Genomic DNA, 15,085 nt, shown 5'->3' on the forward strand with positions numbered 1-15,085 from the left:
GGAAATTGATTATGGTCTGTTTTTTAAGACAATCGAAAGGATTCATTCGTTTCCAATTTAAAAGGAATCCAGTTTGGGTTTTTGTAACTACTTATTCGAAATGTAACTAATAACTCGAAGAAAAACGTAAGAATTTTTCATACAAATGATTTAAAGTCATCAAGAGGTCCAAAACCCTCAAAATATTTACAAAAATTTAGGGAAAAAATTAATGAAAGCGTAATCAGTAAACAAATAAATCATATTTACACATATATGTGTATAATGATACCCTCAGTCATATGGCTACAGAGGGTATATATCATTTGATACGACCAAAACGTGCCTAATCGAAATAACGGTTTTAGACCCTAGGCCTCTTTGAAAAACAAGTTTCAGGACATTTGGAGCCGATCTAGCGATGTCCGTCTGTCTGGATAGTGCGCACGATAACTACCTTAGAGTTATCGTGCGATCCGATTTGATCCAAACTTGGTACATCGTAATATTATTGTCAAACTTAGATCGAATTCGAAGATGGACAATATCGGATCACTCCTTATGGTACCTCCCCCACAAAAGGTCGACATTTACAAGGAAAATAATTTACTGCACAGAAAGAGAAAGGATAATCCGATTTTGCTCCAACTTTGCGAAACCTAATATTTGTGCTATGTCAGTTGCGAAAATGGACAATATCGGTCCACTCCATCAAGTACCTCCCCCTCAAATGGTCAAAATTTTGAATAATTATAATCCTTATAAAATGTGATGTAAGTCTCCGACTGTCTGATTACAAACATTACAATATGAAGATGAAATATATCGGTCCACTCCATCAAGTACCTCCCCCACCAAGGGTCAAAATTTTGAATATCCATGAAGCTCATAAAACGGGAAATTAATATCCAATTCCATTCAGACTTGGCATATCCCAATATTTCTATCAACACAAGATCTGTTATAAAGTTGGTAGAGATCGTACCATTTCTTGTGGTACCTCCCCCACAAAGGGTCAAAGTTTTGAATAACCAAAACGATCATAAAATCCGAAATAAGCATCTGGTTCTCTTCATATTTCATACAACTAAACATTTACGATAGCACAAGATCTGTTATAAAGATGGTAGAGATCGGACCATTTTTTCTGGTAACTCCCCCTACAAAGGGTCAACGTTTTGAATAACCAAAATTATCATAAAATTCGAAATATGCATTTCACATTCTCTTCACTTCGCATACCCCATTATTTCTACTAACACAAGATCTGCTGTGAAGATGGGAAATATCGGCGCACTCCTTTTGGTACCTTCTCACATACGGTTGAAGATTTTGAAAAACAAAACGCTCAAAAAAAACAAAGGTATACGCATTTAGAAAAACATCCTTTATTTAAACTACACTACCATATACTGAAATGCAACACTGAGGCTAGCTATTTTACTCAATGATGAAATGCAACTCTTAAATCAAAAGTCATTCTTAGTAAAATGTAACTCTGCGGTGTTTTAGTATAGCCGGAGATGTTTATAGTATCCCAAAGATGGCGCTAGTAAAAAGTGGAAGAAATTACAGATAAACCTCAAATAATGCTAATCTAGTGATTTCGCGGAGTGTATTCGTACATTCGGCGATTGTATTGGTTATGAATTCTATTCCGACTGGCTTTTTTTGAAGAGCTTCGCAAACACAAATATAACATTCTCTCTTACTACTTTTTACTCGGCTAATTTGGCCGAGTAAGAAATAGTGGCACAGCTGCCAGCACAAAAGTGTTGACGTTTTTTTTTTTACTACTTTATGTTCCCGTAATTTCTGGGTGAAGCAGTTCTCTCTTATATCAGCTCATTATATTATTTAAAAGCGCACAATAGCATTTTGGTGAGAATTTTCAGGAAAAAAGTTATTCGTGATGGAATTCAAGCGTGATAGTGTGATTTCTTTATGTTTGGGTGGAAAACCACAAGTGGCTATCGTTGGAGCACTCCAGCATTTGAATGTGAATAAATGTTTTGTGTCTCGTACCATCGCTCGTTACCGTAATATTGGTAGCGTAGTCCGACGTCAAGGAAGTGGACGGAAGAAAACAGCAACATCAGCAGAAATGGTTCGAAAAGTAAAGAAGCGACTTGATTGAAACCCGCATCGCAGTGCCCGAAAAATGGCTCGTGAGCTAACATATTGCAATATTCCATTCGGCAAATATTGAAAAATGAACTCGGGGTAAAGCCATTGAAATTCCAAAAAGTGCAACAACTTACACCGCAACGTAAAGAAGATAGACTCAAAAGAGCTAAAGAGTTGCTTCGCTTGGCCGAAAGTGGTGAAATGTCGAATTTGGTTTTCTCCGATGAGAAACCATTCGTTGTCCAGCAGTTTGTAAACAAACAAACGAACAAATGGTCGTGCTTACTTGCAAAGAGGTTAGCTGAAAATGTGCACCTTCGGTTGGCCACCAGAACTCAAGCGCCGGCCGCCATAACAACCGATGGTCGCTCTCCGCTCGTATTAATCGACCGTGGCATCAGAATGAATGCCGAATATTATCGCGAAAATATTCTGGAGGGTGTATTAAGGCCTTGGGCACGCAAACATTTTGGCCGCAGACCTTGGACATTTCAACAGGACTCAGCACCATCGCACTCAGCATGCGCCACCCAAGAATGGTTACAAAATGAGGTTCGTCGTTTCATTTCCAGCGCCGGAAATGGACCAAAATACCGCAGAGCAACATTCGGGCAGCGTGTGACTGTTTCATTGGCCGTTTGAAGGCCATAATTCGTGCAAAAGGTGACCAATTCGAATATATCTAAACTTAATCTAAAGTTTGATGCTATTTCCGTCATTTTTTGCTTTTATTCAATAACATTAAAAAAATGCAAAAATTATGGGGTTTGACTTTGTTGCAGTTTTTTTTATCTCGCCCTGTATATATATATATATATATATATATATATATATATATATATATATATATATATATATATATATATATATATATATATATATATATTCATTATTCAACATTTTATAAAGGACTCCCTGGATTTTTTAATAAAGTTCACCTATACTTCTACAAACTTCCAAAACACCTTTAGTTATTTCATTTTTAAATGAATCATTTATTGATATTTTCAATACATTTGGAATACACATAATTTGTTTTTGTTTTTAATTACATATTAATTAAATTCAATACATATATTTAATATTATTTAACTAAGAATATGAATACTAATTTAAAAAACTATTATTTTTTGTAAATCAGAATGAGTTCAGATACAAACTCTTATTCTCTGGCTAAGGCACTCTTAATATTAGCACACGTATGTATTTATAAAACTTAAAATATTTAGAGGGGCGAAAAACCTAAAACTAAATTAACTAAAATACTTTGTACACAATTTATTCATATTTTTAAAAACTAACAATAGTAATAATAGAGAGAATATAACTATACTTCGAAAATGCATGAGATTTTATAGATAATTATTCTTATTTTATAAAAAAAACGAAACAATATTTCTATATACAATTTGAGGGTATGAAAATTACATAATTATTATATTTGTGTAATATTGTAAGTATTTATGTTTGATTTTTTTTTTAATTTCTTAAAAATACTATTTCTTAAGTCTTTTCAAAATAAATGTGTTATAGGTGCAATTGTTAGAAGTAAAAAATTGATGATTATACCATGGTAGAAAAATACAGGTAGATGCATCAACACTTAGGAGCATTGATATGCCAAACATTTTTAAATGTTCTCTCAAACATAAGTATATTTTTATACGTTTTCTTATACGACGTCACTCGGAGGTTAATATAATTCGAGTTTTTCAACAATTTTTCCAAATTTGAATACATTTTCATTCAACATTTTCAATTGCAAAATTGGTTTGACAGTTCTGTGTCGATGCGTTTATCTATATTCTTCTACCATTGTTTATACATTTGTGCTTAGATTGATATGTTATGGGTTTTTTTAAAGAGATTTGTGGTGTTAATCTGGCAATACTGTATTATTAATCATTAAACAATGTTCACACAGGGTATGCGTTTTCTATCAATCACAATGGTGTAATTCAAGAGAGGAGAACAACATATTTTCCCACAATACTTTTGAAATGAAGAGCTTTGCAAAAAAAAAGAGATCTTCTAAAAGTGCTCTCAGAGAACAAATTTGCCAAGAGATGAATGAGAAAGAGCAATATTAAATTGTAAAAAATAATTTGTACCATATAGAACTAAAAAATTTTGAGGTTTAAAAAAATTGTATTGAATAGAAATTCCACTTTGAGGAGCATATTTTCTTTCATATCATACTTTTAAAATTAAGAATTTCAAAAAAGGCAACTTTTAAAAGTTCTCTGAGGAACAAATGTTCCAAATGGAAATGAGAAAGAGAGATATTTTAATTGTAATATAATGTTTGCCAATATTGGACAGCAAAACAAAAAAAAAAAAAAAAAAAAAAAATATATATATTATATATTTTGATGATTTTAGCGACATTATTGACCGAAATTGTTTCAAATTTGGTATTTGAAGTTCGTAACGTATGCTACAGCCTCTGACAGAAAATTGTCTGTGCAGTCCCACGTCTTCATATAGCCCCCAGATAACGGTACCTCCCGATATTCGGTTTTCTGATGATTTTAGCGAACTTATTCACCGGAATTATTTCAAATCTAGTATTTGAAGTTCGTAATGGGTACTACAGCCTATGACAGAAAATTGTCTGTGCAGGTCCACGTCTTCGTATAGCCACCATATGACGCTACCCCCCGATATTCGGTATTTTGATGATTTTAGCTACATTATTCACCGATTTTTTTTATTCAAGTTTCGCATTTGAATATTGTAATGGTTTTGTCTATGCAGGTCCTAAAAGAAATTTTCTAACTTCTCAAAGTAAAATGGATTTTAAGTCAGAACGCATTTGGAAAACCTTATCGGAAATTATTATTGGAGATGACATGAAAATTATAGACAACAATCGAAACGATTAGGCGCCAAATTTAGGATGGATGACAGAGGCATATAAAAGAATTGTGAACATGTCTATGCCATTAGGAAGCAATATGCTTTGGAAGAAAAAAAAGAAAAGATTGGGCGCCATAATCTCAAAAAAAAAAAAAAGAAACCTCAAGAGTTTTAAACGAAATTTCGGTGAAAAAAGTACCAAACCTGCCAAACTGTCATTTCGATGATATGAAAGTAGTGAGTGGGGCGCTAGAACAACCGAGCTCTGCGGGATCATTATCTGGAATCAAAAGCGATTAGGGGTTGTGAGAATTTTGCATGATTGATCGCCATATCGATATATGGTACCCCAAATAAAAAAACGGAAGTTAACCATCAACTCCGTAAAGATGGGATCATTTTGCGCGAAATTTTAATTTTTCTAGAATTAAGAATAACATAAAATGAGGATTGAGGATTTCAAGAATATACTGTCAAGAAAATTGAAGAACAGATAATCTAGGTTGCAAGTGGGAGTATTTTAAGTTATCTGGCGTCTATAGATCAATAATAACATAGAATATGGATTGGGTGCCATACAATTCAAGTTCAGCACTTTGCAAACGTGTCTTTGAGTTCTAATGTTGTTCCAGAATTTGTTTATTAAACTCTCCAATCTCAAAAGAACTTTACATTTTTTCATTTCTCTTTCTTTCGGATTACCAGCCTCAATTTCGTGTTAATATTGTGAATGAATGCCTATTGGAAATGATAAATAGCAAATGCTTTGTGACATTCTGAGTGGATCTCAATAAGAAAAAAAAACAGTGCTCTCAATACAGTCCTCTCTTCCTCTCTCTCAAATATCCCAATTTTATTTGTCTAAATGCCAAAGTGAGTGCCTTGTGTGAACATGGTTGTAGAATTCCCGTGAAATGGCTCTTCTTACGACCATCAAACCCATTATTGTGAATAATTAATTTTTATTTGACTGAATTGCTATCCCTATAACGGTAAACATTTCATTTTTATATTCTATTGTGAATTATTGTTTTGCTCTTGCAATTGCCAATACATAAATTATCAACAAAAGGAGAGCCAATTTATAAGAGAAAAGATGTACGATATCAACCTTTCTCTTTTTCTCACTTTTATCTCTCTTTCGGATTGGCAATCTCAATTTCTCATTAATATTGTGAATGACTGTCTAAATTGCAACTGCATTATGGCAGCGCGAATGGGTAAGGGAAATGGAAAAATTCGTAAATACTGCTCTCAAAATAGTCATATTTTTCGTTCTCTCTGTTTCTCTCTCAAACATTCCAATTTTATGTCTCCAAATTTCAAAACATATACCCTGTGTAAACATGGTTGTAGAATTTTGCATGAGATGGCGCTTCTAATGACCGTAAAGCGTATTATTGTGAATGATGAACTATTATTTGTGATTGATTGCATTTGGCAGTCTGAATACAGACTGCCCTGGGTTAGTAGAGATTCAAATAGCCTTCCTTTCCCATATCATGTTTTTAATACCTCTGGCTCTACGATGTTGCCATTAGCTTTGCCGCCTGTATAACATTATGCTGATGATGATAGACTCCGGCCATATCTGAGGCTGTTGCACCATGCATACCCGCCGAGGAGGCCGGTGAACCACTCAGCGCTCCAAATGATGAACCGAAATAACAATTATTGACATAATCATAATTTGTGGAATTATTTTCCGATTTGACGCTGTAACCACCCAGACTACCACCACTGCTGGGCGATGTTGCCACTTGGTGAGATAACGATGGTGAATGGTGGTGGTGATGATGATGGGCCGCCGAGGCAGCATGATGGGCCGCAGCAGCTGCGGCATGATGATGATGGTGGTGATGCAAATGATGCCCGTGATACTGGGAGGTGGGTGTGGTCGATGAACTTAAGCCATTGCTGAGAGAGTTACTACCGCTTAGTAGGTGTTCATATTTTTGGCTACCAAATGCCGAGGCCGAGAGCTGGGAATGATTGAGATTTGCCTGGGCTGCCAAGGCTGAGGGCGAGTACAGGCTATTGTTGTGGGCCGATGCTGAAGATGATGAGGAATTGAGATTGCTGGATGATGTGTTGGTAGTGGCGCTGGAGGAATTTGCGTTGCTGCCACCACCACCACCGCTTGAGGATGATGATTGGTGTCCCGAAATGCCGCCGGAATTATTTGTCAGTCTGTTTTGTTGTGATGCGCTGGCCGAGGGGAAATGCATGTGATGGCTTAGGGTGCTGTGCAGAGCACTGCTACCCAAACTCAAATTGTGTAGAGCAGAACCAGAGCTGGCCCCCTTGACGGCCAAGTCGTTTTGCAACTTCGAGGCCAATGAACCGGGTAAACTGTGACGTTCCAAGCCCATGGAAGAAGGTTTGAGATCTAAGGGGGGGACATACAGATTAGTGAGAGTTCTTTGGGTCAATCAAAGAGCCGAACCTACCATCTTCTTTAATCTCCTTGCCGTTTTCATTGGAACTCCCAGTTTTCTTTGGTTTCCTTTTGCGTGTCTGTATGCCATCCTTGCGCATGGCCAGGGGACGATTCACCCCATGCAACTTGAAGTAGAGGCCACAGGCATTGCACACGGGTTCGCCTTCGTTGTTGCGTCTCCACAGGGTTGTGGTGCGGGTGCCGCAGTTGGTACAGCACAGACCCAGACGACGGGTGGCAGTCTGTAACAAAAAGGCAAAAAATTAGAATATGGACTTATGATGGAAGAAGGGTTTGGAAAACAGTTTCAAGTTCTCTTCTCTTCAAACTTAGAGAGAAAATTGAATTGAATTTATTTTCCCTTCCCAAAAAATAGGAAAATATTTGAAAGAACACTCACTGCACTCACCAATCGCTTGCTTGGCTTGATCAACGGCCTATTCATGCCGTTCATTTTGTGATACAATCCGCAAGCGTTACACAGATAATGTCCAGTGCCATCACGTCGCCACAGCGGCGTACTAATCGCTCCGCAATTGACACACTCCCGACCCTCACCAAACTGAAAATCAATGGCACTGTCATAGGGTGAGGATCGCTGAAATCCGGTTGGATCATAAGCCGCCCGCCATGAACCCATCATCACGGCGTTTTGTGTGTAAAATTGTGGCGGCAGTTGGGCATGGGCTGTACCAAAACTATCCGAAGTCCAGGCATTTTGTGCAGCAGCTGTACCAAAATGCGCAGCCACATGTTGATATTGGCTGTTGGTCAGGGCCCGGTTTGAGGGTACATAGACGGGAGCGCTTACGGTGGCTGCAGCCGCAGCAGCCTGTTGATGATATGAACTGACACCACTGGCGGTCGTTGAACCACTCAAATCGGGATACCCTGCACTGGAGTGATACATCTTGGCTGTGTGCAATGGAAAGTCCTGTTGTTGATCCAGCGAAGAACTCAGGCCGTATTTTTGCCCCAAACTTTGGTGATAATTTCCCGCCGACGAGTTGTTCGTGCGCAGTTCCTGTTGCAGCAGCAATTGTTCCCTGGTGGATAGTTGATCGGAATTTGACTGAAAAAAAGAGGAGAGAGGAGGTTGTTGTAAATAAAAACCAAACTAAATTAAATTACTAAGAGAAGAGATTAGGTTCGGATATAGGGTACTATTGTGTTGTCAGGAATATATCTCTTTTTTATTAATAATACACTACACAAGCAAAATCGAAATCGAAAAAAATAAAAATATTGGGCGCCAACTTATGAACGACACGAGAATCAGAGTTTAGCTTTAAGTCAAAATGAATACTTCGGAAGTCTTCTGTAAAAAGTTTCAAAAACATACATTGCTTGGAAGCAAGTGGTCTGTTCCAGAACTGCAAGAATTTTCCGATTTTCCCTTTATGCTATTGAAAAAATATAAATATTTGTAGACATTTTTTGCTTATTGGGCGCCACTTAAGCGGCTGAAGTTGTGCAAATCTAAGTAAAAATAAAATTACTCGGCTTTTTCAACCCCCTGAAAGCAGTGAAAATAAATATCGATTCAATAACCATAAATGTTGGGCGCCAAACAAGCAAGGAGTATATATTGGGGGCCACACGGACGTACCAATCAGTCAAACTTTGAATTTTATCCAGTGCAGCGGGGGATTCGTAGGAGAAACTGTTGGGCGCCATATTGGAGAAGTTATATAAATCATAGCGAGGATAAGCTCATTGTTCAAAATAATAAATGTCTGAATTGATTGCGCGCTAAGTGGCACGAATGCCAGACATGCTTCTAATTACACATTTCACAGGGTGAGCGGAAAAAAAAATTTCAAAATCTTTTAACAGCTCAAATTTCTTATCCTAGTTCGAAAGCAACAGATATTTGTAGAAATTTGTTTTTTTAACTGTTGGGCGCCATTTAAGCTATTGAAACGGCAGCAGGTCAAGTGTGTTTAGATTCGGAAACAGTAACTGTCGGCCCTCATAGAAGTTAGGAGGTCATATTAGACTCTAGATCCTACCAATCAGTTGAAGTTGGAATATGTTCAAGTGTGGTATGAAGTAGTTGGCGAGACTTTTGGGTGCCATACAAAATATATTATTTTAAGACGCTTAGGTACCGTGTCGATTTCTGAGTTTCTGGGAAATGAATCGAATTTTAAATATGGAGTCGAAAATTGGAGAGCATTCATAATAAGTTAGTGATATGAAGCTCAACATACGAGTTTCAGTTTTATTAAAAGATTTTTATAGAAAAACCGTTGGGCGCCAAATGCAAATCGTATAAAAATCGAAGAAAATGGGGTCTTATTGTTTTTTTGGTTGACAAATAGCCTGTTTTGTATTTCGAAAACAGTTTTACAGCACAAAATCTTCGGTGCCTTATAAAGAAGCAGTCGATATCGAAATTTGAATCAATGAATTGAACTCACTGAATGAGTTACTGGTTCAAATAAGAAATTGTGGAATCGGTTGGGCGCCACATTAAACCGGGTAAACATATCAAAGAAGATGTGAACTTTTGAAACCATCTCAACATCTTTGGGCCTCGGCTCAGATCTAAAAAGAAAGTGTATCAACGAATTGAACTTTAAATGAACTGCTGGTTCAGTGAACAATTTGGACGTGGAATAAGTTGGACGTCGCTTTGAAGAGGGATAAAACTTGGAGAAAATACTAAATTTGAAACCCATTTAAACTTCTAAGGATCTTGGAGTAGAAAAAGAAGTCAAAATCAAAAGGTGTATCTGGAAATTGAACCAAAAATGAGCTGCTAGTTCAGCAAACAATTCGGATGTGGAATCGCTTGGGCGCCACATTAAATAAATCAAAGAAAATGTAAACTTCTAAGCCGATATTAAAATCTTTGGGCCTCGGATGACATCTAGGAAGAGTCTCAAATAAAAAGTGTACCAATGAATTGAAACTTAAATAAGCTGCTGGAACAGTTCGCTTGGGCGCCATTTTGAAAAGGATATACAAATTAGGGAAAATGCTAAATTTGAAACCCATATCTACTTCTAAATACCTCGAAGGAGACTTGGACGGCAGATATAGAAGGAGTTTCAAATAAAAAGTCTAACCTATGAATTGTACCCTACATGAGCCGCTGAGACTTGGACGGCAGATCTAGACGGAGTCTATAATCAAAAACTTGTACCAATGAATTGAACCCTAAATGAACTGCTGGTTCAGTGAACAGTTCGCTTGGGCGCCACTTTGAAGAGGTCATAAAAACCAGAGAAAATGCGAAATCTATAACCTAAATCAAGTTTTAAATTCCTCGAAGGAGATTTGGACGACAGATCAAGGAGTCTAAATCAAAAATCTAATGAATTGAACTATATGAGCCGCTGAAATCCATGAGGCGCCACGTTGATGAAAGTTTAGAAATTTCTTCTTTTGGTATACTAGACCCAATGGGTTTTGGGTTTAGAACAGCTCTCTAATATTTGCAACCAATAATTTATATTTTTATAGCGCAAAAAAAAACACTGAATATAGATATGGCGCCCAACGTAAAATAGCATTATTTTTTTATCTATATTCGGTATTGGGAGTCTAATTTAAATTAAAAAAAGTAATGGTATTATGTGGCGCCCAATTAAATTCAGTTTATTCTCGGTGTTATTCTGTGGTGAGGGACTTGTGTCTTTTTTAAGGATATGGAGACTAGAATAATCTTAAACGAGCAGAAGAATTTAAAAATAAGATTATCATTTTACAATAGTGAAAAAAATGGTTTACAGCAAAATTTTTCCGATGGCTCTTTTCCAAACTTTTACCCTTCTAAATTTTTTTTCCAAGATCACAAAAAATATGGCAACCCCAAACCCAAAAAAAGGTTAACTCCCTCTTCTCGCCGGACAATAAAACATAAACTTTCCATTTTTAAAGACCATTAATTTCCCTGGCATAGGCCCAACCCACTTTGTCAAAGGCCAACCACCATTATTGCCGCTGGAAAAAAAATTATGGCCCGGAATACGCATGCTTTCTTTTCATTTTTTATTCCATTTTTTTCTGTGCTGTGTTTGGGGAGGGGAGAAGAAAAAATAATAATTTGAAAGCTGTCCATAAATTCTTGAACATAAAAACAAATTTTAATGGCGTTATTGCACGTTACATTTGATGATATTGGTTGCCTTATTTCTCTTTATTTTTCTTTTCTCCCTTCTCAGGGGTTTGTTTTGGCGTTTTTTCTTTTTTAGCTGTTCTTCATCTTGTAAATGTTGTTGGGGCACATTTTTTTTCTTGCTTCCATAGGTTTTATTTATTTTTTTTCTCTGTGGCATGCAACGGCATGTAAGTTTGTGGTATGTGGTGGGCATATAAAGTGAGTGTGTGCCTCTCTCCTCAAAAACACCGCTCTCTTTATGGTTTTACTGAATGCGTATAGCTACTAACGTCATATGGATTCACGTTTGTTTCTTAGTTTTCTTATTTTGGTTTTGCAAAAAAATAATCTCTTTGAAATGCTGCACACGTCTTACAGAAGTCTTTGTCGACAAGTTGTAATGCCATAAACTCAATTGGAATTTTATATATTTTGCAGCTTTTGTGTATTTGCATGGTTGTGGCATGTCGTGGTCGGTTTAGGGTTTCAATAATTATTTATAAGTGTCATAATGCGTAAAATATGGCCTTAGGAATCCCCATTTGTAAAATATTTAATGTAACCTAAAGGTGGTTGTAAATTTAATTTATTAATGGCCAGATGACTCGAAGCAAAGAAATTGTAGATATTTGGAGGAAGCGGGTTACAGAACACTTCAGGTTTGCATACAAAGTAAAAAAAGTTCAAAAAAAAAAAAAAGCCACAAACTTGCTAAATATTAAGTTTTATTATGTAATAAACATCATTTACAGCTGACTTATTAAAGGAGGTTGGTTATCTTTTTTGAAGGCTCTTATGTTGGGCGCCACTTTTAGTGGGATCACAATACTATTTCTAGTTGCTAATATTAAAAGGAAAATTTACAAACCAAATGCTTTACATATTTTTTATAGATTGTAATATTCATTGCCAAGAACTAACGTTGGGCGCCATTTTCAAATAAGATAGCAAAACTTAAATTCGCAGTTATTAAGGAATATATATTAATATTATATAAATTAACCTAGTAAATTATATTACAAACATGTTTTCCGCACTCATGAATAGAAAATTACTCTCAACTTCCCACGTTGGGCGCCACTACACGTAGGGTTATTGCAAAATGGATATTTATCATAAATGGATCGTTTATAACAATGACATGCGATAGTATGCTATTCGCCAGACCTTAAAGACATTGATTTCAGCCGCTTTTTTAAGGGATGTTGAATACTTTGAAGGCTCTAATGTTGGGCGCCATTTCCAAAGGGATCACAAAAGTGATTTCAGTTAAAGTTGTAGCATTCGCCAGCCATAAAATAAAAATTTACAAACCAAATGATTTACACATTTTTTATGGATTGTAATATTCATTGCCAAGAACTGACGTTGGGCGCCATTTTCACGACAGATAGCAAAACTTAAAATCGCAGCAAAAAAATAATTTATATTAATTAACCTAGTAAATTATAATACATTTTTAAACATATTTTTCACACTCTTGAAGAGAAAATAACTCCCAACTTCTCACGTTGGGCGCCATTAACCTTAGTGTTGTTGTAATATGGATATTTATCATAAATCGATTGTTTAAATCAATGACATGCTCTTTGTCAGACCTTAAAGACATTGATTTCAGCTGCTTTATTAAAGAATGCTGAATTCTTCGAAAGCTCTCATGTTGGGCGCCATTTTCGCCAAAATTGATTCTAGTTGAAGTTATGGCATTCGAAGTCATAAAATTAAAATTTACAAAAAAATTTACAAAATCTGCAAACCAAATGGTTTACACATTTTTTATGCATTGTAACATTTAATGCCAAGCATTTACGTTGGGCGCCATTTTTGGGAAAAATGAAAAACAAATATTTGAAGCCATAACAAAATTTATATTAACTTAGCGAAGTAGATTACATTTTTGAATAAAGGGATGAAAGGCACACTCAGGATCCTACGTTGAGCGCCATAGTCCTGAAAAGCAAGAGCTTAAACCACAACAGAAAGAAAATGGATTCAAAAGAGCTAAAGAGTTGCTTCGCTTGGCCGAAAGTGGTGAACTGACGATTTTTTTTTCTCGGGTGAGAAGCCATTCGTCGTCCAGCAGTTTGTCAAAAAACAAAATGATCGTGTTTACTTGCCAAAGAGGTCAGCTGAAAATGTGCACCTTCGGTTGGCCACCAGAACTCAAGCGCCGGTCATGGTGATGGTGATGGTTTGGACCGCCATAACAGCTGATGGACGCTCTCCGCTCGTATTAATCGACCGTGGCATCAGAATATATGCCGAATATTATCGCGAAAATGTTCTGGAGGGTATATTAAGACCTTGGGCACACAAACATTTTGGCCGCAGACCTTGGATATTCCAACAGGACTCAGCACCCTCGCACTCAGCACGCACCACCCAAGAATGGTTACAAAATGAGGTTACTCACTTCATTTCCAGCGCACATAGGCCACAAAAATCTCCGGATATTTTGGAAAGCAAGGTTGGCTCTAAAAAATACCAAATTGTCGATCACCTCAAGCAAGCGCTTCGCCGGGAATGGACCGTAATACCAAAGAACAACATTCGGGCAACGTGTGACGGTTTCATTGGCCGTTTGAAGGCCATAATTCGTACCAAAGGTGGCCAATTCGAAAAAATCTAAACTTATTCCAAAATGTGATGCTATTTCCGACATTTTTTGCTTTCATTCAATAAAATTTTAAAAAAATATTTAAAAATTATGGCGTTTGACTTTGTTGCCGTTTTTTTTTTACCTCACCATCTATATGTTTCATCCGATTTGGTATTCAAGTCTCTCACATTCGTAATATGCTATATGAATGATATTTGCTACCAGATATCTTATAGAGCTCGAAAATGCCTTTGCCAAATTTCATCAAGATCGGTGCAGATTTGAATATAGCTCTCATATATATCTTCAACCGATTTCGGGTTAATTGTGCACTAAATGGCCAATATCACTACAAATGACCTGAATTTTGGCACATCCGACCGAATTCAGTCTAGAAGCAAGTACATCAAATTTGGTGAAAATCGGTTCAAATATAGCTTTAGCTCGCATACATATGTATCATCCGATTTGGGGTTTTAAGTCCCTCACAATCGTAATATGGACTCCACAAGATTGATAACTGGTAACAGATATCTTATAGAGTTCGGAAATACCTTTGCCAAATTTTATCAAGATCGGTACGGATGTGGATATAGTACCCGATTTCAGGTTTATTGTGCAAATAATCGCTAATATCAGCCCAAATGGAGTGAATTTCGGGACGTAAATTTTCATTTGGTGGAACTTGGCTCCTATATTTATTTTTGTTAACAATCCTTCTCGAAGTGATATCATGCACCCCATAGCAATGTTATTTGGTATAAAAGATTGAAATGTCTCCGTCAAATTTAGTGAAAATCGATTCAGAATTGCATATGCATCACATATACTATTAGTTTCCTGTGAAAACAGTTATATAACTTCTATAAAGTCAAATGTTGATATGTGGTATGATCTACTTCAAATAAATTATTTTGTTACGGGAGCTCTACTAAATAGGCATAGTGGTGTAGGGTATCACATGGATATATGG

The 15,085-nt window shown here is 36.5% G+C and overlaps 1 protein-coding gene across 3 annotated transcripts in view; it reads right to left on the reverse strand.

Annotated features, from left to right (window-relative positions):
* Nucleotides 1-6,408: 6,408 nt before the first annotated feature.
* Nucleotides 6,409-15,085, reverse strand: part of LOC101893284 (GATA-binding factor A) — a 77,888-nt gene continuing 69,211 nt past the window's right edge. For 2 of the 3 annotated variants that reach the window (XM_059118174.1, XM_059118173.1), the window contains exons 2-4: nt 7,806-8,477; nt 7,416-7,647; nt 6,460-7,354 (exon numbers count right to left, since the gene is read on the reverse strand). In XM_059118174.1, the coding sequence (XP_058974157.1) occupies nt 6,489-7,354; nt 7,416-7,647; nt 7,806-8,477 (1,770 nt within the window). In that variant the 3' untranslated portion in view covers nt 6,460-6,488. Of the gene's footprint in view, nt 7,355-7,415; nt 7,648-7,805; nt 8,478-15,085 lie in introns of all 3 variants that reach the window. The other variant, XM_059118175.1, reaches the window with a different exon arrangement.

This window comes from Musca domestica, unplaced genomic scaffold, assembly GCF_030504385.1.
Source record: "Musca domestica strain aabys unplaced genomic scaffold, Musca_domestica.polishedcontigs.V.1.1 12, whole genome shotgun sequence".
Taxonomy (NCBI): Eukaryota; Metazoa; Arthropoda; class Insecta; order Diptera; family Muscidae; genus Musca; species Musca domestica.